Source organism: Myotis daubentonii, chromosome 4, assembly GCF_963259705.1.
Source record: "Myotis daubentonii chromosome 4, mMyoDau2.1, whole genome shotgun sequence".
Lineage (NCBI taxonomy): Eukaryota > Metazoa > Chordata > Mammalia > Chiroptera > Vespertilionidae > Myotis > Myotis daubentonii.
The window spans coordinates 111537423-111563173 of NC_081843.1; the positions used below are offsets into that span (position 1 = coordinate 111537423).

Consider the following 25751-nt stretch of genomic DNA (forward strand, 5'->3'; position numbering starts at 1 on the left):
TGTACGCACATGCATTTAAAAGAAATAGGAAAGCAAAATAAGTGAATCTGCTTCAAGAATGTCTAACCCCCATAGCTGAGGTTCCTGCTAGAGCTGAAGAGACTCCCACACGTATTGGGTATCTTTCAGGTCCAGAGTGTATGGCTATTCTGTTTTAGAAATAGAAAGAATGAAAACTGTGGACATAGCATCTCAAATTTTTCGCTTTACTACTAAGGTTTTAGCATTTATAAAAGTCCAAACTAAACTTTATCATCTCCTTTAACCTTTAGGAGCATGCAGTAACTCATGCAAAATTTCAGTGGTTCAAACCAAATCGACAATTTTGAGATTTGGATGGTAATTTTCTGGGGAGCAAGAGCAGAATGTGTTTTTCTTTGATATGACTGACCATCCAGCGGGTTGTTCAGAAATAAATTCTTTATCTTTTTTAAATCAAACCTGAATATTCAATTTTATAGAGATGAGAATACTTTTCAAGGTAGTAGAATTTTTAGTAAAACTATCTTTACATGGGATCACATTGGTTTTCAGGTAAGTTAGAATAAATCATTCATGTTCCTCACTATAAAACCATAATAAAACCTCTTTTGAAACCATGAAGAGGCTCGAAATACTTACAAATTCTGGTAGATGTAGAAAATATTTCCACTGTCTCTAATAGCCATGGTGCAAGCAAAGTGTTGTAAGATAATACATTTTTTATTTTTATTTTTTAGTGGGGAAGGAGAGGAGAGAGGAGAAAGGGAGGAAAGCAGAGGGGGGGGAAGAGAGAGAGAGAGAGAGAGAGAGAGAGAGAGAGAGAGAGAGAGAAAGAGAGAGAGAGAGAGAGAGAAAGAGAGAGAGAGAGAGAGGTGAGAGAGAAACATTGATTGCTTGCCTCCCAAATGGGTAGTCTTGACCTGGGGATTGAACACACAACCTTTTGGTGCACAGGAGGACACTCCAACCAACTGAGCCACAATACTTCTAATTACATAGGAACTCTTTACCTGGGGACATTAGTGTGAACTGTAAAAAAGCTATTTTAATATTTGTCCTGTTACTTAGATGACCAAGACATATAGTGCTATGATCTGTACACATAACTCTCAGAACGATGACATCGAAATAACACCATTGCTTAGAAATATACACCTCCACTCAAAGACAGTGAAGGAATGTGTGGATATACAAGTAGAATCAGAGTGTTATTGGAAAACCAGTTTTTGGATTTTTGCTTTGTATGTCTGGGAGATACCAAACGCCTTTTGTCTTTGATGCGAAGACCAGTGATGGCTTTACTTTTATATTTCAGGCTTGAAAATAATTTTTTTGTTTCTGCTATGATCAAAGATGAAGTCAACATTCGTCATATTACTGGTCACTTCCATCATGGCTTCCTGAGTTGGAGGAGCAATCCGAATTAGGTCTTGTGTCACCAGCTGAAGATAGTGGTCTCATATTCCATAAATGGTTAGCTTTCCTGGGGTCAACGTTATTAATGTCTGGAGAATTCATTTGAATAGTCAGGAGATCTGACATGCCATCAGCCTTGACCTTGGCATGCCTCTGTGACTTGGTGCATTGCATCTGACGAAAGCCCCACTGAGTTTGCCGGGAGGGTCAGCATGAGGTCCACTGTGGTCAGGCTACTTGGATATCTGTGTAAGCAAACCGAAGTCACAACATCTCAGGTCCATTTGCAGATGTCCTGTAACCTAGGAGGAAAAGCGAAAAATGTGAAAGATTGATACTCCCAAAATTTACCCTAATATTTATTTGTAAGGATCAGCATATTTGCTGATGCTTACCCAGAATAAATCTCTAATTTCAGCACGCTCCCCTCAGTGGGCACTTCATCGATTTGTACATTGGCAGCTGCCAATGCTGGTCCATAGTGTGCCATCAGGATGGCCACCTCTTTATCTTCGAATTCTGCCATCAATATGCAAATGAAAAGTTACTGATATGAAAAGCACTCACACAGACGATCAAAGAACCGCAGGCTCAGAGTCAGGGCATATCGGTTGCCGTGATTGATCTTTGCGGGCCATGATTGAAAGCTTCCAGTCACAGCTGCCTCCACCACATCTTGGCTGGCATCTCTGAAACAGCCTCGCAGCCTCGTGATAAGATGTGTCAAAACCATGTTTCTCACACCAGAAAAGTTTCCTTTTCCTTTGAGGCAGTGACCATGAAAGTCTGCGACTGAAGCAGCCCCAGTTCTCTTGGCCTGGGCCGGGGAGAAACAAAATGCTCCACATCAACCATTAAATGGAAAAGCCCCTGGCAAATGATTTCCCAAGAGCTCATCCCTGACTCCTCACCTGGTCTGATACGTTCGGAGCATTTCCCGTGGCGACTCCAAGGTAGCAAATACACCTGCGATTGAAGACTTTGCGTTTTGGCTGACATGGGACAGAATGCTAGGCTCATTAACGACATCCACCAGGCCATGAATACATCTAACAGTGTCTGCTCAGAGAAGGAACTCTGGAAGTTCTTTGGCTTTCTCATGACCGGTATGACTTCTGCCTTCACCCATCTGTACCACAGGTTGGGAATAAAAGAGTGGTCTATCTTTCTCAAAATTATTATTTTGAATTGCTCAATAAAAATATTTTCTATTATTCTGATTCTTGCACTCCTCTGGTCTGCTGTCGGGAGTCTGTATAATATTCATTATTTCAGTCCATGTATGCTTAATTTCTAGTTGGTTCCCCAATATAACATCGAGGGTCTCATTAGTTTTCTTGTAGATCTCATTAAGTTTATCGGCGGCTTCTAAACAGTTCTTGAGAGACCTTAAAAGTGTGGTTCTGAATTCTATATCTTCCATTGACAATTTTGTCCTGTTCCTTTGTCTCCGCATTTTGTTATGCTTCCTTGGTGCACCCCCTAGTGGTCTTTGTTCGCAGTCTTATAGTTAAACCTTGATTGTTGTAGCTAATCCCAGGGAGGGTTTGACCTCCAGGCCAAGTGGCTATGAGAACCAGCTGTGTCAGCAGTGAGAGAACTTCTGTCCTCTAGGGAGGTGCTAATCTAGCCTTTGCCTGAGGCTATCCGGCAAATGCCTCTGTGCAGGGCTTGGGCGGGGCGGGTCGCACAGGATCAACAGGGTGGGCTGGAGAGAGCAGTTATGGCGGCTCTCAGTCCTGTCCCTAGGGGCTCTGTCTCTCTGAGTCCCAGCACCCGCTGCAAAGCTCGGAGAGAAAGCTGCACTCGCTCTGACTGAAGCCAGACAGTCCCGCTTCTCCCGTTTGAGTCTGGGTCCCTAAAGACTCGCCTGTATCTGGAGCTCAGAGTCTGTGACTCCCTCCCGATTGAAAACAACAACTGCGCCCTCCGCCGCCAGCCGGCTCAGTGCACTCCGCACCTCAGAATTTGACTTCAGCACTGCGCCTCCTCTGAGTGTCCGTATGCGTTTCTCTTTCCTCCTAGTTGTAGGACTTCCACTCAGCCAGCGTTCCTGTGGTTCTGGGTGATGTCCGTTCCGTCTTTTAGTTTCACTTTTGAAGTAGTTGTTCAAAGCAGCAAACTCTGGCGTTAACCTATGCTGCCATCTTGGTTCTCCCCCAATTCTGAAAAACTAAAACAGTGGGTTAGTTCCGAATTACTCACTGAACGCAGTTGCTGGACAATTGCAGGGTGTCCCTTGGAAAGGCCTGGAGGGCTGCCTGTAATCCTGCAGCCAAGCCTGCCCCCGACCCCAGGAGGCATCACAGGATGGAGGCAAAGGCCTCTGAACGCAGTTACCCGGGAGCTCTTGCGTAGTGGTGAACTTGATAGAAGTGACAGGTGCTGTGGAGGAGGTCTCTGACACCGTTGTACGGGGGAACGTTCTGGAACTCTGCCTCATGAGAGAGTGCACGGTGATGTGCTGAGCAATACACAGCCAGCACACGTGGCTGGATTGCTCTTAAAAGCAGGGCCACCCAGCTGTTTTCTCCCTCGGAGCCAGAGGCACCATTGCTTCCAGAACCAACCAGCTTCCTTGCCCAGTCTTGGCCCGACAGCCTAAGCTGAAGATTGCTCTCTAGAATTTTCTCAGTGGCAGTTTTGATGGCCAGAGAATCCTTTCTTTCTACTGTTGGTACCCCAAAGAGCTGGCAGTGCACCTTCCGTGTGCAAACTGCCCATGGGCCAGGCCAGCGTCCTCCATCGCTCCGGCTGAGAGCCCTTCCCCGAGGACAGAGAAAAGCTGACTTCTCTCTAGTTCCTCTCTTCAATCCTCCGAGTTCTACTTTAGCAATAAGATACGTAAATGTTCTTGCTGATGTGTTAGCTCAGAACACAGGGCCAATATCGACACCCTTCGTATCATCCAACTTGCACATCCAAATGAAATCTTGGAGGGGCCGTCCGGTCTTGGTGACAGCATGGCAGGATCGGAACAAGTTGCGGACTCTCCCCAGGGTTCCTTGGCTCGTGGTCCCCGCCGCCCGCTCCGTGGAGGCTCTGTTCACCGGAGGACCGCCTGCTGCTCCCGTCAACGGAGCCCCCACATGAGCCGTGCTGAGAGGCTGCGCTCCGAGAAACCCAGCCCTAACGCTGTCAGTGCCGTGGAAGAAACTCACTTGATTTCCCCTCGATTACACTCCATGCTTACGACACAGGCCACGGAACCTAAGGTTTAGGATCTCGTCATATACAAGCCAGGGGCCTTTTTTTTCTTTCTTTCTTTTTTTTAAGCCAGATTTTTAAAAATTGATTGTTCTTCTTTGGAAGGTAGTGGTCAAGCGTCCATGTTTTTCTTTGTGTTTTGGTGACTTGACTCAGATGGCCTGCAGGGTCCCCGCCTTTAAAACAGCTCCACATTGTTAAGTTAGTGTCCGCCAAAGTCTACCCCCAGTTTTGCTTAATGCCTGCCACTCTCCCCCCGCCCCCCCACCCCCACTTCCTCATCGTTTCTGGAAAAGATCAAAGTGCATGCTTACTACTTATCGGGCATCCTGGCTAATGTTTTCATTGGCTTTTATAATTTAATCCTTACAATACAGTCTCTTTACTTTATAGTGAAGAAAATGGACTAATTACCATTATCACCGTTTTCTGGGTAAAAGAACCAAGGCACAGTTACGGAATCTGTGCCGTGTCACGGCGCTCACAGCGGTGGAGCTGGGCCTCACCAGCAGGCAGTCCTCCTCCACAGCCCCCACAGTTACCCGCTTCATTATGACGGGGTTCTCGTAAGGGCAAAGGGGGCTGCTCTTCACTCTAGAATCCATGTCTCCATGTGTTACAGGGATACTGGATTTGCTATCGTTTCCTTTCCAGGGTGAGAAAAAAGAACGACAGGGCATGCACAGCAGCGTGTCTGCAGGATCAGATGTGGGCCCTGCCGGTGAGCCTCAGCGGTTGAATGTCGACCCGTGAACCAGGAGGTCAAGGTTCAATTCCTGGTGAAGGCACATGCCTGGGCTGTGGGCTCGATCCCCAGTAGGGTGTGTGCAGGAGGCAGCTGTTCAACGATTCTCTCTCATCATTGATGTCTCTCTCTCTCTCTCTCTCTCTCTCTCTCTCTCTCTCTCTCTCCCTCTCCCTCTCCCTTTCTCTTTCAGAAATGAATTAAAAAAACAAAGCCTGCCTTGGATGTCTCTTGTCTCCTGCACTTCTCCGGCATCTCCAGCAGCCGCACAGCCACCTTGTGACAAAAGGGCGTCAGGCTTTGAGACCCATCAGGTGGTTTTGTAAAGCTGCTGGGATTCATGCCTCTTGTTTTCCTTCCCCGCAAAGGTCTAATTTGTGATGATTTGTCAGAGAGGGGAGTGTATACTTACCCGGATGGAAGCGCACAAAAATTAAAATTACACAAAACAAAACCCTACAATACCAGCTTCTCTCTGAAGGCAGAGAGCCCAGCCCACATACCCACCTCCTCACAGGCAACAAGCCAGGCGCCCTGGCTCCCGCCTCCCGGCTGGCCGAGGCTTTGTGGATGGAGTAGCCCCAGCTGCTCTCCTGGTCGCCTCCTCCTTTAATCCCTGGTCCTCATCCCTCGGCTCCACACGCCTTTGGTAACCCTCCTCTTTCGTGCCCTTTGTTAGCCACTTGAGACTTCACGACTTGACCACAGCCTCTTTGTGGTCCTCACCTCCTGCCTCTTGCCCCAGCTGGTCTGTGTGCTGCTCCCTAATCTCCCTAATGCCACCTCCAAATCTCAATGTCTGCCCCATGTCCCCGGTGCCTGGCATGCCCTGCCCTGCTTCTCTTCCTGGAAGCTCCTGTCCAGGTGTCTCCGGCCAGAGAACCCCTGTGCTGACCCACATGGGTGGCCCTGACTGCTTCCTCCCTTGAGTTCCTGTAAGACCAAGGAGCTGAATGGTTGCGCTTAGCCACCACAGCCTGAGCTCTGACATGGTGCCCTCTGAGACAGTCCCTGATCTAAGGGTCTCTCAGAGGGGTTTGCGGAGGGCTCCTTGTCAGTTCTCAGAGCAATGTGAGAGGCCTTGGACCACTGAACGCTGCCTCTCCTGAGGAAGGAGTGAGGGTCAGATTTGCTGGACCTGTTCTCCCCAGATCACCTCTCAGCAGAAGCCCAAATAGCTCTGAACTGCATCTGTGCAGGCATTATGCAGAGTACAGACAGGCTTACGAGATAAAGGAGTTCTTATGGTTTAAATGGGGACAGAAGACATTGCTAAAGTGTTCTAGTTTCTACAGACTCCAAATTGCTTCCACTGGATAAGGGCTGTCTTTCTGATGTGCTTGGCACTTGCTGTTTAAAGACAGGCTGTACTGACCCAGAGCCTACTGTTATACAAAAATGAGTGTTTTTGTTTGGGATGCTTATGGTCCCTGGAGAGCCACATACCCCATGGTTTAATTCTACCAGGTAATGTAATTTTTTCTGGATGTGTTCTAGGGTAATGTTGCAAGTGCTAATAGGATATATGCACCTTCAGGGTGCTGAGCTAACATTTTGAATAATAATAATAAGAATAGTTTACATCAATATTGTATAATGCTCTATATTTTCTAATGATATACTACTGTACTTATGTAATTAAATGATTTATGTTACACTTAAATTGTACATTCTAGGTACCAGACACTTTCTAAGCAGTTTATGTATATCAATTACTTTAATACTCATAATAACCCCATTAGTTACCCATTTTACAGATGAGGAAAGTGAGATAGAGAGGTTAACTAGCCCAAGATCATATTGCAACATTTGATAAGAGTGGATTTGAAAAGAGCTGTCAGACTGCTCTTACCCATCGGTGAATCTTCTTACCCATCCAGCCATGCTAGCATGGCATAGCTTCTGATGCCATGTCAATATTGGCTTTTGTTATAATTCAGAAAAAAACTCACTAAATCCCCTCTCTGTTGGGAGTATTCTTGTGGGAAGGATGCCTGAGACAGTCGATGGGACAAATGTCTTGCTGATTCAGGGGCTGCCTCTTACTTAAGCTTCTCTTAAGATACTAAAGGGTGCATGCCACCAGGCAAGCAAGACAATGCTAGCACGAAGGTTGTTTCATTGCATTTAGCATGTCCTTGTATGTTTATCACACATAAGGTCATTTTCCCCCAGCCTATTTATGACAAACATATTAAGAAATGATATGTTATGTCTAATTACTACCTTTACCAAAGGAGACTTAGAATCGTCACAAGCAGCAGAATTTGACCAGGAAGGGAATGTTGACTATAAGCATTAGAGAATATGATACATTTTCCATTTTACATTATCTTTAGTAAGAACTATTTTTTTTAAATTGATTTTTAGAGAGGGAGGGAGAGAGAGAAAGAGAGAGAGAAACATCAATCGGTTGCCTCTTGTACTTGCCCCATCTGGGGGTTGAACCCACAATCTAGGTATGTGCCCTGACCAGGAATTGAACTCATGACCTTCCAATGCATGGGACGATGCTCCAACCAACTGAGCCACACTGGCCAGGGCTAGTAAGAACCAGTAGATCAGCTAATACTCAGCAGAAAACCCCTTAAGCTTTAGTTCTTGTCATTTATGTACAGAGAGTAACTACTCACAAGTACTTAAAGTATCAGTCGCTTGTTTTAATCAAAGATTATCTATTTCCTTCTATAATTTTATTTATGTAGAATAATATTAACACCATTAAGTTACACTTTATAACTCTATTTTCATCATTCATGTAAATTTGGTAAAAATATTCTTACTGCAGGTCTAGTAACATAATGACTGTTATGTGCAAATATGTATGCTTTTTTTCCTAGAAAAAGAAATCCATCTGTTCATTTTATTTTACATATTTTAGTGAGCTTGAAGTTTGCATTTGAAATATCCTGGGCTGCTCTGGCATATATGAAATAGTGTAAGAAAAAGCTCCTATTTCTCTTAGCTTAGAAATAATAACAATTTTAAAATTCTATAGCAGGAAGTTCTGTCGGATCACACATCTAGAAATGTACCACCTTCTGACAATTGCTCCACAGTTTCAAATGTTATTATTCCCACTGAGATTGTCTTTTGATATCGTAGAGTTGTAGGGTAAATACAATGGAAAGTATCATAAAATATTGTTTTCTAACTTTTGGAAGGAATGTGACAAAGGATGTCATGGAAAAGCTAGAAAGGTGTGTATCATTTAAGGCACTGAACAACAGTGACAGGAATGCAGAGGGAAGGTGAAAGTCAGAGAATGCTTTTCGGGGCTGGTGTGAGGGGGAGAAGGAGTGGGTGGCAATTGTTGGACTTGCTCAGGGTAGGGGTGGGAGCAATGCCAATATTGGCAGCCTGACTTGAAGGTGTCATGAGAGAACCTCTAATTCTGTGACTCTGGGGCACAGGAAGTGGAATAACCATTGTTTGCCTTCCCTTTATAACATTAGCCAAAACCACAGCACAGAAGATTACTTCTGTTGGTAGACTACCCAAATGCTGTGCGAAGTATTTCACATGTAATTAAGAAGCAAAATATCCAATAGATATTTTTTCCCCCGAATGGTATACTTGAGTTAATAATAAAGAAAAGGGATTGAACTGCTTGCTCATAGACTGTAACTCATTCCAAACCATCAACATCCACAAGTCCCTCAGTGTTATACAGCCTCGGAAATTCTGCCTGAAGCACGGCCAGCATCTGTGAACCGGAGTTAAGTCCCCAGCTCGGGTGGGTGGAGGTGGCTCCCCAGACAGAGGAGGCCTCCCCATCCGTTCGCCTGCAGCTCCTGTAGACGGGGAAGGAGTAGCAGAGCAGGGTCCTGCCCTTTCCTGAAACACCCCAACTCATGCCTCATATACACACACTTCCTAGTAACTGTTCCCCAACTTTAAATCCCCCCCTAGTAACCTTGCCATGAAATCACTCTTCACTTCTTTCAGTTCCTCCCTCCAACTTGTAGTTGCACAAAATTTTGCCTGACCAACCTCCCTACACACTGACTCTCCTTCGCTTTTCATTCTTGAGTACGTTTATAAAGTTCATATTCTGTTCCAGAAAGAACCTAAATAGACGTTTAGGTCTTCTTCTTGTTCGCTTGCCTATGCAAATTTCACTCAAAGTCCCCAGGGCAAGTGGTTTTCCTTTTACACCTACTTTGTTAAAAATATAACTCCCTCCTTCTCCCCCTCGCTGCTTCCCTGTCTTCCCTCTCCCTTCCTTCCCCTTTCTACCATACTTTGAAAGCTGTTGTACTCTACCATACTCTGAAAATAGATAACTGTATCAGTTGACATCTTTTAATCCCAAGGGTCTCTAGAGTTAATCTGAGACATACACATGTCAAGTTATAGCTTCTTTTTTGTTATTTATATTTAAACTTTTGGTTGAAATACAAACTCTGGTTTTGAGGTTGGATCTAAGAACGCATTATGGTTATCACCATAGCTACTAAGGCCCCTTCCGAAAGGGATTAAGAGTGGTTGATAATCTTCAATATCCACTTCCACAAACTCACAATCCCCGTACAAAGCCTGAAGCAGAAGCACACACGAAGCCGTCTCTCAATTGCTGAATGGAGCATGGCTCAAATTTACCAACTCACCGGCCAGTAACGATGATCACCACACGGCCAAAGAGTTGGTCACTGTTTTCCTTCCATTGGTTAAATTCGGATCTATGTTGTATGAAGCAAATAAGAGATGGACTACACCAAAGCCAGGGCTCATTTGGGGGCCGTGCAATCCCGGAGGGCTGATTTCGCTTGTGGGCGAGTGCTTACCATCCTGGCGAATCCTGACCTTTGTGCTCTTTCCATCGCCATCGTCTACCTTACCTTTGGGTGCAATATCTGAGAACTGTTCTCGCAGAGTGTCCAGCTGCTCGATGGTCAGGGTGCCATTCTCCTCCCTCTCCACGGGCGGAGGGCGAACCGGAGGAGGGGGGTCGGGGAAGACTTTTATGTCGCCATTAATGAAGAAGCCGTCCTGGTCTAAATAAAGTTCGTTCTGAATTTTCGTAGCCGTTTCAATGTGATAGCGAGCTATCTCAGTTAGTTTCTCCACACTGAAAGTGGAAAAAAAGAAAAGGGTTATCGCCAGTGAAGACCCCATGAGGATAACACTGCTTGCTTATTTGACACACACACACAAAGTTATGATATTCTATGGCTAAGTTAGACAATTCAATATGCAAGTTTAAAAATTCTAACTTCTCCTCAAATCCATTTGTGAAGAGGCAGGGTATAGATAAATAAATGCAGATTGGAATCAAAATACATGCTTGTGGTAGAGCTTACAGCCACACATTTTATATAAAGCTAAACAAGAAGGGATCATTAAATATCGTTATATTTGTACTAGAAGATATTTTATTACATAAGCGAGATATGTCAAGTGATATATTTCATTCTAAGTAGGAACCAGAATCTATATTAATAATAGAGGAATATGCAAATTGTTCAGGATGCCATCACATAATGACCAATTAGGATGGGGGCAGGGCTGCGGTGGAGAGCTATCAGCACACCTGCACTGGGGGTCCAAAAGGTATGGAGAGGAAGGAGGAGTACATAGGCAGTTAGGGGGATCAGGCCAGGAAGGGAGAGCAGATAGGCAGTTAGGGGGATCTGGCCAGCAGGGGAAAGCAGTTAGGGTATCAGGCCAGGAGGGAAGAGCAGTTAGGGGGATCAGGCTGGGAGGGGAGAGCAGTTAGGGCCATCAAGGTCATCAGGGGAGCAGTTAGGACATCAGGCAGGCAGGCAGGTGAGTGGTTAGGAGCCAGTGGTTCCAGATTGCGAGAAGCCTCCCGGATTGGAGAGGGTGCAGGCCAGGCTGAGGGACACTGCCCCTGCTCCACCCCCCCGCCCCATGCACGAATTTCATGCACTGGGCCTCTAGTGTGGTTATATGCCAGAAAAAAACACACTTGTAATATATGACTGTTGGAATAACATGCTCATTTGGAATCAGGATAAATTATTAAGTGAATCAAATTTATATAAGCATATATAAACTGAAGGATAAGTAGTGATAGTTAGGGACCACTGTGGTCCCTGGGCTGAGCTCTCATTCCAGGCCACTCCCTAGCCATGGGTACTTGGGTTCCTTACTGAATTCTCTTAATACCCTTATCTTTGCCATGGAGCCAATCACACAGAACTTCATACCTCATGGCTATAAAAGCGAAATCACATAGGGCATGGATTTAAGCTGCATTGGGGATTATAGCTACAGCTCTATTAAAGGCCAAAAAAGTTTTATACGTAAGTACTGTATCCTGTATTACTGGGAGGATTTTGTTCATAGCTTGCAACACAGATTGAACAAAATAGAAAAAAAAAATGCATGTTTAATCTGTTCTTACAGAATTTAGGAATACCAAAACATTCACATACTGAAATTGTTAAAAAGTCGTATGAATTGCTTTCTTCCCAATGATACCCTTCACTTTAACTCCAGCATACCATGTTGGTGAGTGTCCATAGAGTATGTTGTCTAATTAGTTTGGACTTGATGGTGTTAGTGTGCTGAGGGGCGGAGGAGGGCATTGGATGGCTGAGCCTACAACTGGTGAGTGGGAGGGACTCCAAATGCAGTCAGAGAGCAAGCCATGAGCAGGATAGCATGGTAAGCAGGCCATCTGGTAAAAGGTTACCGAGAGCAACCTTAGCAAGAATGGGAGGGGAAAATGCTAGAAAAATGAAAAATGGGATTTGAAGTTCCAAGGATTCTGAAAGCTCTATTTTATTTATAATCTCTGAAGGATTTTTGCAATAACCAAAATAGAAAGCTCAGCTGAGCAGCGCTACGTTTCAACTTCTTGTGGCCACATTCAGAGATCAGAGATATGCAGATACATAATATGCACCTGAGAAATATGAGTAGATCTGATAAAAATAAAGAGCATTTACATGTGATGGCTCATGGGTGAGAGCTCTGACTCCTCAGAATGAGGATGATGGGCTTTCATTGCTAAAGGACAGGCAGAGCACAGACCTGAGCATCAGTGCTCTGAGATGCTGATGAGTAACTGACTTGGCTGTTCAGTGAATTCATTGTAAGCATTACTACAGCAAGGTTACCAATGGAGTGTGTGAGTGTGTGTGTGTGTGTGTGTGTGTGTGTGTGTGTGTGTGTGTGTTACCATGAAGCAACAGATATAAACAGCTGGGATAAATATTTTACAACAAAACTTTGATTATGAGACAAGGATTGGAGAAAACAAGCCATAACAACCATCTCTTTTGCCTCTGAGAGTACTTGCCATCTGTATCCAGGACTTGCCATATGTATGTAGCAACTTCCAAATGTTTAGTTAATGTTTGCTGCCAACTCTCGTGTATCAGAATCTATATCTAGTAGGAGCCTGGGAAATACTCCAGTTGGAGCGCTTCCTTTTACAGATGAAGCGGGCCCTACAGCGATTAGGCACGCTGCTCACTTGTGGACAAAGTGGGAGCCCAGGTCTCCTGAGGGCTATTTTCACGCTGCCCAGATGGTTCTTTACTCCTTTTTAGGGGAGAATTAAGAGGATGAGACTCACTGCCCCTCACGAGCAGCGAGAGTCTGGAAAGCCTTTGGAACCCAACAGAAAAGCGGAGCAGGGTATCATTACCCTTCCCAGGGGACCTGCATGACGAGTAAAACATGTCATGACTTCTCAGCCTTCCATTAATTGGCCCTGACTAGTAATAAGCCTGGCATTAGAAAGATATGAAACATTACCTTACTTCTGAAAGATATCTAAAGATTAACTATACTCTTACCTTGTAAACTAAGGTCCTCATTGAGTAGTGGGAAAGCCAGGCTCTTAAATTATGTGCAAGACTGGATATTGCAATACAACCCTTTGAAATGTGATTTACCATTTGAAAAAAAGAGTCAATACAAAGATACATGTGATTGTCTAAAAGGTCAAAATTTCTATTTGTAAATGTAATTTGCATTTGTATACACCTTAAAAATTGCTGTCAATTTTGGTCTTCAGAAGTTACCGAAGTGTATTTTTAAAGAGTCCTGCAGTACTTTACCTGGCCATTTCACGCAAGTACCTCTCACCAAGCCACTTTTCCAGGAGTTTATATACATCAACGACCTTTGTTACTAGATCTTCAAGGTGAGCCAATGCTTTAATCTTTATTAGCTCAAGTCGGAACTGGGTGGCTATCTCTATTTAAAAAGAGAAATAAGGATTTTTTAATGTATTATATGTACATGCATATTCTGATGAACTGAAGTCAAATTTTAAACCAATCATGCTTTGATTTGTGAAACTTTAGACACACATTTATTCTAAAAATATGGATAATACCTCATTGAATATCTCATTGAAAAGCAGATGTGGTAGAGTCACTTGACAGTTTATTTAAACCAAAACTGTAGAGCTTTACATTTATTACACCTCAGAATAATATACTCTTTGACAAATTGGAATGGAAAAACACAAATAGATAATGTCCTAATTTCTAAAGGGCGAGTCTATTGATTTGGGATGACAGTGCCATTGTCTTTCTCAGCACTGGGAAAACTAGGGTCAAGTTCATGGGTCCCAGAGCAAAATTCTCCACAGTCTACCAGTTCAGCTCAAGCATTAATTCACCTGCTAGGAAGTCTTTCTTGACATTCCTCCCCCTGCCCCCAATGCTCCCTTTGTCCTATAAACCAACTTTCAATATGACAATATATTGGGTTTTAATTTTTTTAGTTTTGTGTTTGTGTATATATTAATGTGTTCCCAGCAGCTGTTACAGGGCTGGCACATTGTGGAAACCCAATAGACATTTATTGTGTGAAGGAGGGAATTAGCCACAGCAGGGGTCACGTATGAATGAACTGAAAGGTGAAGTAGACTTCACTACTGAAAGCAGAGGTGGAGCTGGGCCGTGGGAGAGAAGATGTGTCCTGCCTTTCCTGACCCCACAGATCTTTCCATGTTCAACTTACTTCCTGTGTTCAATTCACCTGCTGGGAAGGTCTTGGAATTATGGAAGCAGATGGTAGTGGGATGGGAGAAAGGAGAAGAGGAGAGAAGCAAGGGATGGAAAACATCAGTAATAGTTAATGGTCGTTGAGCAGTTAATGTGTCCCAGCTGACCTAATAATGTAATGTTATTATTTTGTCACCTACTATATTTACCATAGTTCCTTTCCAATTAGAATACTTTTGCCCATTTTCCTGATCTTTTCAAGTCCCACTTAGCAATGCATTATAAGACAACTCAAGGAGCCCAGAGGAGACTGTCTTGTAGAGTCATTGCTATTCAGAGAGGAGGTCCTTGGACATTATTGATCCACGACTTGCTCTCCTATGGGCTTTGGTCCCAATAATTCACTTTCAGGCCTGTTCAACTTTGGGTAGGTTTTATTTTTCTAATGAGATGCCTAAGTAATTCTTACTAGAATACCAAGCCACCTACCTAGCCTTCTTTCCGTCTGTAAAATCACACCAACTCTAGAATATTCTGTGTTTCTATTCTTTGAGGTTATACATTATTGCTACTCTCCAACCCCTTCCCAAAATCTCATTGTTGTTGTTGTTCTTTGAGATCCTAGCAGACAATTATACAACAGTCAAATCTGGTCTTCCTATGGTCACATGAAAACAACCAACTGAATGCTGTGCTTTTCAGTTTGCTTTGTGTCCCTGAAGACACAGTTTGAGCTGGCTGCGGGCTATTTGCCTACTGGTCTATTTTCTACTGAAAAGGATCATCTTTGTTCTTTCTAATTGTTACCTTCAAATTGCAGGGCAGCAATATGTTCCTCCTTTATTTTGACTCTCAGTTCATTCTTCTTTTCCATTTCGAGCATATCCTCTGGGGACAGCGCTACAGGAGTGGCCTCTGCTGTAGGTGGTGACTTACCTGAGAGGCCAATGAAACCCAGTAAGCTAACAATAGACAAGTGTGCACACATGGTACTTGGACAAAATGAGTATACAGTAAAATGTGTAGAGCTATAACCCTCTAGCAGTGGTTCTCAACCTTCCTAATGCCGTGACCCTCTAATACAGTTCCTCATGTTGTGGTGACCCCCAACCATAAAATTATTTTCGTTGCTATTTCATAACTGTAATTTTGCTACTGTTATGAATCGTCATGTAAATATCTGATATGCTAGTGTTTTCCAATGGTCACAACCCACAGGTTGAGAACTGTTGCTGTGACTTAGAAAGGAGAAAAGCCTGGTCCTGGGAGTGTGAGTGTGAAATATTGATAGTATCTCCCTGAGAACTCTCCACGTGGCATCTGGGCTGGACACAGATAAAAATGCCCTGTTTGTGTGGCATCGTGGGAAAATGAGGTTGTGCAGCAAGTGCAGACATGGTTACGGACCAACTCCAAAGAGGTTGCAATTCAGAGTATGGGGACAGAAATTGGCAAACCTCAATGCACCGTGGTTGCCATTAGCCACCTGTAGAAGAACAGCTCTATAAAGTTTACTTAGATTAGCCAAGCGTTTCCATGGTCTTCATCAAGAAAAGACCAGAGGATCATATGGCTGAAAGGTAGCTGATGGTCAAGAATCTGTAGTCTACTTAATTACCTTGCAACTGTCACTTAACTACAAGTACTTCAGTGATTGCATAAGAACATTAGAACCTGAGAGTTTGTCAGTGTGGGAGAATTTGACAGTGTGATTCTTAGTTGTGGGCCCAGTTTATATAATTCTACGAAGTTCAGTAAGTAGTTCTTGGAGGACCTCCCGCAAGGGGTTTAAATCTTTTGAAGAAGACATAAGTGTAAACAAAGAAATTGTAATAAGATGTATTGATAACAACAGTGGATCTATGTATAAGTTACCGGTGAAAGAGAGCTGCTTCATCTGCGTTTCTGTTTTATCATCTGTGAAATGAAGAGACGGGATGTGACTAGTGATTCCATGAGAGTAATTTGAAGCATTTCCTTCAAGTGTTGCTTATATCTTCTCTTTTCATCATCTGAGATGAACTGGTGTGTCCTTTATCATGGTGCTACTCTTCCATTTGTGTCAAGTGCCACCACCCACACCCCTCCCTCCCACCCATGGCTGCTTAAATGGACTCCACTGGGAAGTGTTTCCCTGCCCCTCAGATGGAGTGGGGTGACCTTGTACCTCCCCTCCCGAAGAACAATGAGATGCCAAATGCCCATCTCTGCTGCTAGACTCCAGTCCCATGGGGCGAGGGGCCATGCTCTGGTTTCTCTAGAATTCACTGTTGTGTCCCCAGCACCCATCGGAGTGTGTGTCACATGGCGGGTGCCTAACGCACATTATGAGCAACTGCTGAGTGGAGTGACTGTGTGCATGTGCGTCCATCTCCTCCTCTCTTGCCCCACGTCCCTGCAGAAGTGTACACGGGGAAGCATTCAGAGGGGGAGGTAATGCTGTGGCAGGGCTCATCCCCAAGGTGAAGGGGCGGTCTCTCCCGACCCGAGTTTTCTTTCCTCTTGACTCTCCAGGAGGCCTCGAGGAGAGAAGGACTTGCTTGAAAAAAACCTGAAACCTGAATTAAACCTTAAAGGCACATACACGGAATTAGCTTTTCACTTTCTCTTGGTTACTGCAGCGAGTGTCAGCCGCTTGGCACACACTTTTCAGATCAGAGTGTCATCTTGGAGTTCTGCTAGCATGTTCAAAACGGCCGCTGAGGTTAATTCTACCCTGGGTATGCATGGCTGCTTGGATAAACAAGTTAGGTAGGACTGGCACTCAGTATGATTTACCAACCGGAACCTCAGTTCCCAGGAGCCTGGGTCTCTAAGTTAAACCTAATGGACCTCATTCAGCGGCTTAGAGGCTAGTGTGCGTGGTGAAATGCTGGGTTTCCGCCATGTGAGGCTTAAGCAGCCACAGTTCTGGATGCCCAAACCATGAATACCTTTCTCTTTTTTTAATGAAAGTTTTTTCTTGGGCGGTTCCTTTTTGGCTTTTTTGTTAGCGTTCGTCTGAGGAGATTTTTCTTTGGTTTCTGCTGGCTGGTTTTCTTTCTCCTCGTCCAGGAGCCTCTGATGAATTTCCGCAGCCACCTGGTTGTAAAGAGCAATATTTCAGTGAGGGCAACATTGTGAAATATGGGAACCTTTTAGCTTTAGTCCTCAGGTGAAGCCACCACAAACCACCATAGCCTGTGTTCAGGCTTTCCAGCGCGCACTGCGGCCTTCTAAGGGATGGAAACCTGGCCGGGTCGAGAGGCAGCTCCCTGCGGCTGTCTGTGGAGGCCGCTCACCTTCCCAAGCCCTGCCTGCAGGGGGTGCATCCTACATTTCCTCATTGCCGCCTCCAGACCATGACAGCTCCCTGGTTATGCACAAGTCCCCTTTGAAAAAAATCTCAGACCCTATGGACCTACCTACCCCTGCCCTCCCAAGTTCCTAGTATTTCTTGGCCTTCAATCAGGGGCATTCCCCTATATCAGGGTCTCTCAATATACATTTTATTATTATTATTGGCCCCCTTTGGAATTTTTTTTTAAGATTTTTAAATTGACTTTTATAGAGAGAGGAAGAGAAAGGGAGGGAAGGGGGGGGAGAGGGAGAGAGAGAGAGAGAGAGAGAGAGAGAGAGAGAGAGAGAGAAACATCAATGTGAAATCAAAACATCATTTGGCTTCCTCCTGTATCCTGACTGGGAATTGAACCAGCAACCTTTCTGTGCACGGGATGGTGCCCAACCAACTGAGCCACACTGGCCAGGGCTACTCCCTTTGGATTTTTAAAAATAGTTTTCCCATCACCTCTCCCCCCGCCCCCATGACGTTTTAATACTGCAGGAGAGATTGTATCTGTCTATGTATTTTATGCATATCTTTGTTTTATGCAGAAAATGGGTTAGAACTTTTCATGCTCCCCAAGTAGTTTTGGGAAGCACATGCTCTGTATGTATTAGGCTCCTGGACACTTGAATCCTGAGCTCCATTCTACTCGAAGACCAGACGTCACCCAGGAAGGTGCAGTGTTTGTGAGGAGGGCCTGTCCTGCAGGCCCACCTCACTGCTGCTTCTTAGCTTCCTCGACTCAGGAAACTCAGTTTCTCTTCATCTCAGCAAACCTCTCCTTTCATTCTCACACGTATCCGGCTTTGAGAGATTTGTTGTGTGGCCTCCCCACACTGGCTGATGAATGGGGAGGGCCGGGCGCTGCCAGGACCCGCCTCACCTGTCCTCTCAGGCTGGCGCTGTGCTTCAGGCAGCGGGAAAAGCTTGGACAGCTGGGGCTGTGCCTACAGTTAGGAAGATTGGACCTTTTCAAAGGAGTCCAAGGGGCCCTGGAGAGGTGAAGGGCATTTCTGGGTGTCACCCTGAGAAATGAGAGCTGAGGAAAGACCCCCTGGAGGCAGGAGCCACATGTGGTTCAACTTTAAAATCTTAAGAAGGCAACTGGTGAGGAAATGGCGGTCCACGGGTATTCATTTGTTTACTAAAGTGCTTAGTGTGTCCAAACCTGACATCGTTGCTGCGGGTGGGTGGTGGGGGTTATTGGGTGAGGGGCCAGAAGGAGAAAGAAGAAGTTGGATGGAGGTGAATAGAGAGATAAGGCACAATGTCTATCCTCAAAGAAGCTTAGTCATGGGGGCAGATAGACCAGTCCATTCCGGCCTTCTCCAAATCCCTGCTGCACTCCATACCCTATGGCTTGGCATATAACTGTCCCCAGCTGTTCCATGAGCGCTGTCACCCCACCCTCCGCTGGGGCTGGGAGGCTCCTGAGAGCCGGGCCAGTCCTACTTCTTGGCATTCTCCCTACGGCACTGTGCTATGCTCAGAAGGGGTGGCCAGAAAATGCTTGTTAGTTGATGGAATTTCTTTTAAGATAATCATATTCCACAGAATACACCCATAGCTTCTTCAGTATCAGCAGAACTTTGGAGGGATACAGAAAGGTTTCAAAGAGCAAGCAGGTATGTTTTTAAATCAGATGTTCTTTTGATAAAAATGGACTTCATGATATATACTGTACTTCCAAATTCTTGGTAAAAGCTGAACGCAGGCTTGTTAACATTCCACCCTAAATTGCAAGCAATTCATTTTTTGAATCTGTTCTTGCAAAGCACCAAGTTAGCAATTTCCTTTAAAATTGGACTTTTCTCCCTTGTCAACAACCTTGTGTTGGTGGTGATGATGATGATGGTAATTATCATCATCTTAATTTTTCTACTCACGTCTTTCAAAGACCTTTGGGTCTTTCTCAAACAACAACAACAACAACAACAACAACAACAACAACACACACACACACACACACACACACACACACACACACACACACAAAACAACAAACCACATAATTCACAATCTATTCAGCAGTCTAGCTTGTAAGGCTGAAGAAACTCTGGAAATAATGCCTTGGCATCGTGGGCATTAAATAGGACCTGTTTCTTTGAAATCATTGCATACCTGCTAATTAGAAGGAAGTTTTCCTAAAAATTAGCACAGCATGCTAAACGAACAGCTCCTGGTAAGACTGCTGCATGGAAGAAAGCCCGTGTTACAGTGTTCTCGTTTCAGGGCACTAATCTCAGCTGGTATTGTTTCCCCTGCAACAGTTAACTGAATCACCTGGAACTGTCTCATCTCCGAGCCACACCGGCCAGGGCTACTCCCTTTGGATTTTTAGAAATAGTTTTCCCATCACACCCTCCCTCCATGACGTTTTAATACTGCAGGAGAGATTGTATCTGTCTATGCATTTTATGCATATCTTTGTTTTATGCAGAAAATGGGTAAGAACTTTCCATGTTCCCCAAGTAGTTATGGGAAGCACATGCCCTGTATGGACTGGGCTCCTGGACGCTTGAATCCCGAGCTTCATTCTACTCGAAGACCAGAAGTCGCCCAGGAAGGTGCAGTGCTTGTGAGGAGGGCCTGTCCTGCAGGCTCACCTCACTGCTGCTTCTTAGCTTCCTCGACTCAGGAAACTCAGTTTCTCTTCATCTCAGCAAACCTCTCCTTTCCTTGAGGAACTCACAATCTCCTTAAGGTCATGTGACATCAAAGTCATACATACCTCTTAGAAACATAAAAGCAGGATTCAAATTAATTATGAATAATATTAATCCGCAAACAATCCTTTCTCCTGTGCTTTCTGTGTGTTTTTTCAAGCTCCACAAGGAAAGTAGTCCGATTTTGAATATCTTAACAAAATGATCTGTTACACTTAAAATTTCCAAAACACTTTCATATACATGATTTCATGAAATCTTTTCAACCATCCGAGAAAGAGAAGGTAGGTAGAATGTCTTCCATGTTATACATTGAAGGAATAGAAGACTCAGACTTTCCTAAAATCACATGGCTTCAAGACGGGTAGCCAGTGCTCTTTGTGCTGTAGCATATTCTCTTTCTAACAGTGTTTTACAAATGTAAAATGTCTACGTGTCATATTTCAAAATGTCATTTCCCCCAGGTAACTTTAATGGGACTCACAAGACTTGCAAATTATGTTTATGCAGATCCATTAGCAATAAAAATAATAATTCATAATTTTTTTTCCTAGAACTCCTAGCTCTAGCTCTGGTTTCCTACTTTCTGGTGCTTGATAGCTTTTGTGGTTTTTGTGGTGATCACCACTGTTATTGCCAGCATCATTAATATTCACATCAGCGTTATCGGTATGGAAACAGCAGCAGTTAGGGCTTAGTGCCGTGTTAGATGTGGGCATTATCTAGGTGTAGGGTATATAACAGTTTTAGAATCTAGTTAGTATTCAAGAAAATAAAAAAACAAAAATTAAAACAATGATCTAGATCAGTGATGGCGAACCTTTTGAGCTCCGCATGTCAGCATTTTAAAAAACCCTAACTTAACTCTGGTGCCGTGTCACATATAGAAATTTTTTGATATTTGCAACCATAGTAAAACAAAGACTTATATTTTTGATATTTATTTCATATATTTAAATGCCATTTCACAAAGAAAAATCAACCCAAAAAAATGAGTTCGCGTGTCACCTCTGATCACCATAGGTTCGCCATCACTAATCTAGATAATAAGAGCGAAATGAATGGGAGAGGCAATAACTGTTACAAGAATTGGAAGAGCACAGGTCATAGAAGACTAGGACTTCCGAAAACAGGCAACCAACTGGTCAGGAATCAAGGTATAAACTAGTGCTGAAGACTCTTTAAAGAAAGTGTGGAATTCATGTGAAAAAAGGAAGGAAAAACAAAGTTTTGGAAAGAGAAATGGCATTAGCCAAGGCATTGAAATGGTTAATGCCCATTGAAAATGTAGGGTGCGATATCTAGTCAGTTTACTAGAGGGTTTGAATGGGAGAATAATCCCCTGAAAAACAATGAGGAAAAAAAATAAAGTTAAGGGAAAAAAACACAAAGTAAAATGAATTAATGAAGTTGGAAGTTAGTTCTTTGAAAAGACTGATATAATTGATAAAGTTCTGGGTAAGCTGATCAAGGAAGGGGGAAGGCACAAAGATATTATCAAATAGATAATATACTGTGTTATAGTAACACAAACATAAAAATGTATTTTAAAGAACTTCATGCTAATACTTTTGAAAATGTAGAAATGGAAAAATTTCTAGCAACACAAAACTTACCAAAACCAACCCAGGTTTTTTCCCAAGAAGACGCAAAAATAGAATTACCCTATATCTATTTAAGAAAATGGATCCCTGTGTGGCGGGAGCAACAGAAACTCTTCATACAAACTTTCTACAAACTTCCTATAAGCCTAGGTGTCTTATTGGCAAATGCTACCAAACATTTCAAGAAGAAAAAATTCTAACTTCCACAAAAATCTTTAAAAAAGCTATATTCCAGCTCAACTTATGAGGCTAGTATTACCTGGATGCTGAAATTACTTGTTCAAAAATTTAAAAATCCAAAACAGGTTATTAGGAAGACAAATTCAGCAATGTGCAAGAAGGGCGAGGCTTCGGTACAATGCTGGACTTATTCCAGGGATGAGATGTCAGTTTAACATTATAAAATTGATCAACATATTTCACATTAGCATAAAATGGAGAAAAAATCACATGATGATCTCGATAGATGCAGCAAAAGCATTAACTAGCACAATTCATTTAAAAACCTTCATAGTAAGCTAGAAATGAAAAAGTTTCATAGCCTGATAAGTACTATGAAAAAATAGCTACAGCCAACATTTTCCTAACTCTTGACAAGCTGATGTGAAAACTTGTATGGAAAGGCAGAAAGCCTAGCAAAGCCAAAATGCTCTTGACTAATGATGGCAAGGTGGGAAGATTTGCTCATCCAGATAACAAATCAGTGTACAATATCGTGTGGTTTGGGTACAAGGATAGGCAGATAGAGCAATGCAGTTGACATAATTTGTGATATGTGGTGGCAAGGATGATACTGCAGGAAAATGGGGAAAGGCGCTCGCGTTGCCTCTGAAAGCGGAAGCACTGTGTATACCACTGACATGGAAGATAGCACATATGCCCAGACACATGCCTCACAATGATGGGTGCACGTGCACGTTAGGGGACAAGGTCAAGAATGTTCACAGCAGCAGTAGCCACAATGACATCCAAAAGGGAGCCCACATGTGTATCTGGTTAAACTGTGATCTACTTGTATAATGCAATGCTATACAGTGACATTGCTGAACAGAATGTAGCTACGCTCCACCGGATGGGCTGAATATCACAAATACTTCTGAGCAAAAGAAGACACAAAGAGGCAGAAGGTAGGAGTCCATTTATTTAAAGCTCAAAAGCAAGCAAAGCTAAACTATGCTGCTTAGAGGTATAGACTTGGGGAATAAAAGAAAATCAAGGAAATGATTGCGAAGCAGGCAGGATGGAGGCTCCTATTTGCAGGGATGAAGGGGTGAGGGCTGGGAAGGGGCACATGAAGGACTTGGCGGGTGCAGACCTTCTCCTTTCTCCCCATTGGGGGTCCCAGGAGTATGTAATCTGGACACGCAATTATAGTTCATGTACCTTTCTTATGTGTGTCAAAATGCACACTGAGTGGTTTTAAAAAGAAGCAAGACAATGGCAAGAGTTTACAAGCCCTTTTGAGAGGCAGGAAACAAGTAGAACAAAAGAGAGGGGCAGGGGACAGAAGGGTGACACTGAGGCTGCTGTGGGACAAGGGCCAGAGAAAAGAACCCAGGAGGCAGACTGGCCAGGAGGGACTCAAAAAATGCCCAACCGGAAGCACTGATCGCTCGCCAAGAGAGACTGTCATGCAAGATCCTCTTCTACCACTTCCACAAAATCTTTTGGAAAGTTGGCACTGCTTTCTGTTGGAATGGGCCAGTTCAGGGAAAATCGGAGAAGGCTTGGCACAGAACAAAGATGGAAACTGCATCGGTGGGCCCAGGGCTGGAGGATGAGGGAACAATGTCGACCGAGTTAAACTCCATGTGTGCCTTCTGTAGGGGTCGCAGCCTTGAACTAGATCACAGTGACCTGCATGCTCTTCCTTTCTCCTTTGATTTGGTGCAGGCTCAGTGCAGGCAGGACTATCAGAGGAGGACATGAACTCTGATGTCATACAGGCCCAGAATCAAATCTCATTTTGACACTTACCTGATGAGTGACCTTGGGCAAGTTTCTTAATCTCACTAGACCTTAGTTTTTCAATGTAAAGAGGATAATGATACTTACCCCATAGGTTACTTGTATAAAATGCCTAGCAGAGGTTATAAACTAGGGGCCTAACGGGCAGATGTGTATTTCGCTTGTCTCTGTAAATCTTTAAAAATTTGACTTAATTTCTAACATGTTAACATCAGTAGGTGTCATATAAAAATATGAATTTCTAACTTTTCTTGTAAAATTGAAAATCTGGTCATACTGGGCTTCATCCTTCAATGGAAAGTTGGTTCGGACCGAGTAGCCCATGCCTCTTGAGACAAAGGTGTGATTTCCACTTGGCCATAGTCCCACCCTTCCCTATTGCCTCACACTTGACCCACTTTATTGACACTTCTGATTGGCCCTGTACTTGGAACCCTGCCTGGCCCAGCATAAAAAATAACCTAAATGTTGGTTCATTCCTTTTTTGAGCATATATATTTGCTGTTTTAATTGTTTCATTTTATATTTCTTTCAGAAGAAAAAGTGGAGATATTGTATACAATGCTTGCAAACATGGTGTAAATTTTTTATTCATAACGACCAATATTGGCATTTAATGAGTGGGTATTACTGAAATATGTAAACAAGCACAGCTTACCATGTGGGATATTGCTAAGGAAGCCTGCTGCCAGGTGTCCATTATCAACTTCTCATCTGTCTCAAAGTTGAACTCTACTTTCTCTAGCGAGTAATCAGTCTTGCCCTTCAGTATGGCTTTTGCTTTTGGTTTGGATACAGGTACGTCCGTAGAAATGGATACTCGAGAAACTAGAGGAATTCTTTGGAAAAAAAACCAAAAAATATAAAGACTTTAACAGAGTTTTATTTTCCATTCCCATGTTACTCTGTGAATTTTGTTGTCTTGCTTTACATCTCCACTTTCAAAGTTTTCCTGGTAGAGCTCTTTAAATACAGAAAAGACGACAAAAGACTGCATTCACATCTTTGTGGTCTAGAACGTCTTGAAAAGGAAAACAAGAGGAAACTGGAAGCAAACAATGACAAGACATCATTTTCAGGGCGTGTTCTTAGTCACTGCGAGGAGGGGGATTAACCGATGGCAAGGAAATGCAACTTTGAAATTTATCCAGGGCATCCACTTCCAACCAGGAGCAAATCACCCACAGGAAACAGCGAACCATGTGGAACGGGCCTCAGGTCTTTCAGCTGACTCGCATCTGGCTTTCTGAGGCGGACGGTTAGAAAGCGGGGTGTAGCAGGGGTGGTGGGTCTGCAAGGGGTTCCAGGGGGCAGCCACGTTCCAGCGGTGAGTGGGGAGGAGTTCCAGCAGCCTCCCCACTCTTTTTTTTTTCTTTTTTTTAAGTTGAACAGCTTTTTTTTTTTTTTAATTGATTTTTTACAGAGAGGAAAGGAGAAGGATAGAGAGTTAGAAACATCAATGAGAGAGAAACATTGATCAGCTGCCTCCTGCACACCCCTTACTAAGAATGTGCACGCAACCCAGGTACGTGCCCTTGACCGGAATCGAACCTGGGACCCTTCAGTCCGCAGGCCGACACTCTATCCACTGAGCCAAACCGGTTAGGGCAGTTTCCCCACTCTTGCACTAGCATGGCCAAGGCTGTCTCCTGTTCTGCAAAGTGATGTGGGAACACGGAGCTACATCTCCCTCTCCCTGCCGGCAACCGTATGGCTTCCATGTAGCACGTTCAGAGCCGCAGGGGAACAGTCCATCACCTCAGGGTCCCAGGATCTCCAAGACCAGCAGCGGCAGGAGAGAGCCTCGGGCAGGATGCTCGCTGGGCCGGGGGTCCTCTGGGTGACAGAGCGAGCAGAGCTTTCGGCCTGGGCAAGGGGTGGGGAGAGAGGCGCTCCGAGGGTGCC

General features: G+C 43.9%; 1 protein-coding gene across 1 annotated transcript in view; it reads right to left on the reverse strand.

Moving 5' to 3' along the window:
* Positions 1–25751, reverse strand: part of SPEF2 (sperm flagellar 2) — a 137855-nt gene that overhangs the window by 21053 nt on the left and 91051 nt on the right. The window contains exons 29-33 of the mRNA XM_059695098.1: positions 24505–24685; positions 17217–17364; positions 15091–15219; positions 13387–13525; positions 10192–10421 (exon numbers count right to left, since the gene is read on the reverse strand). Of these exons, the coding sequence (XP_059551081.1) occupies positions 10192–10421; positions 13387–13525; positions 15091–15219; positions 17217–17364; positions 24505–24685 (827 nt within the window). The remainder of the gene's footprint in view (positions 1–10191; positions 10422–13386; positions 13526–15090; positions 15220–17216; positions 17365–24504; positions 24686–25751) is intronic.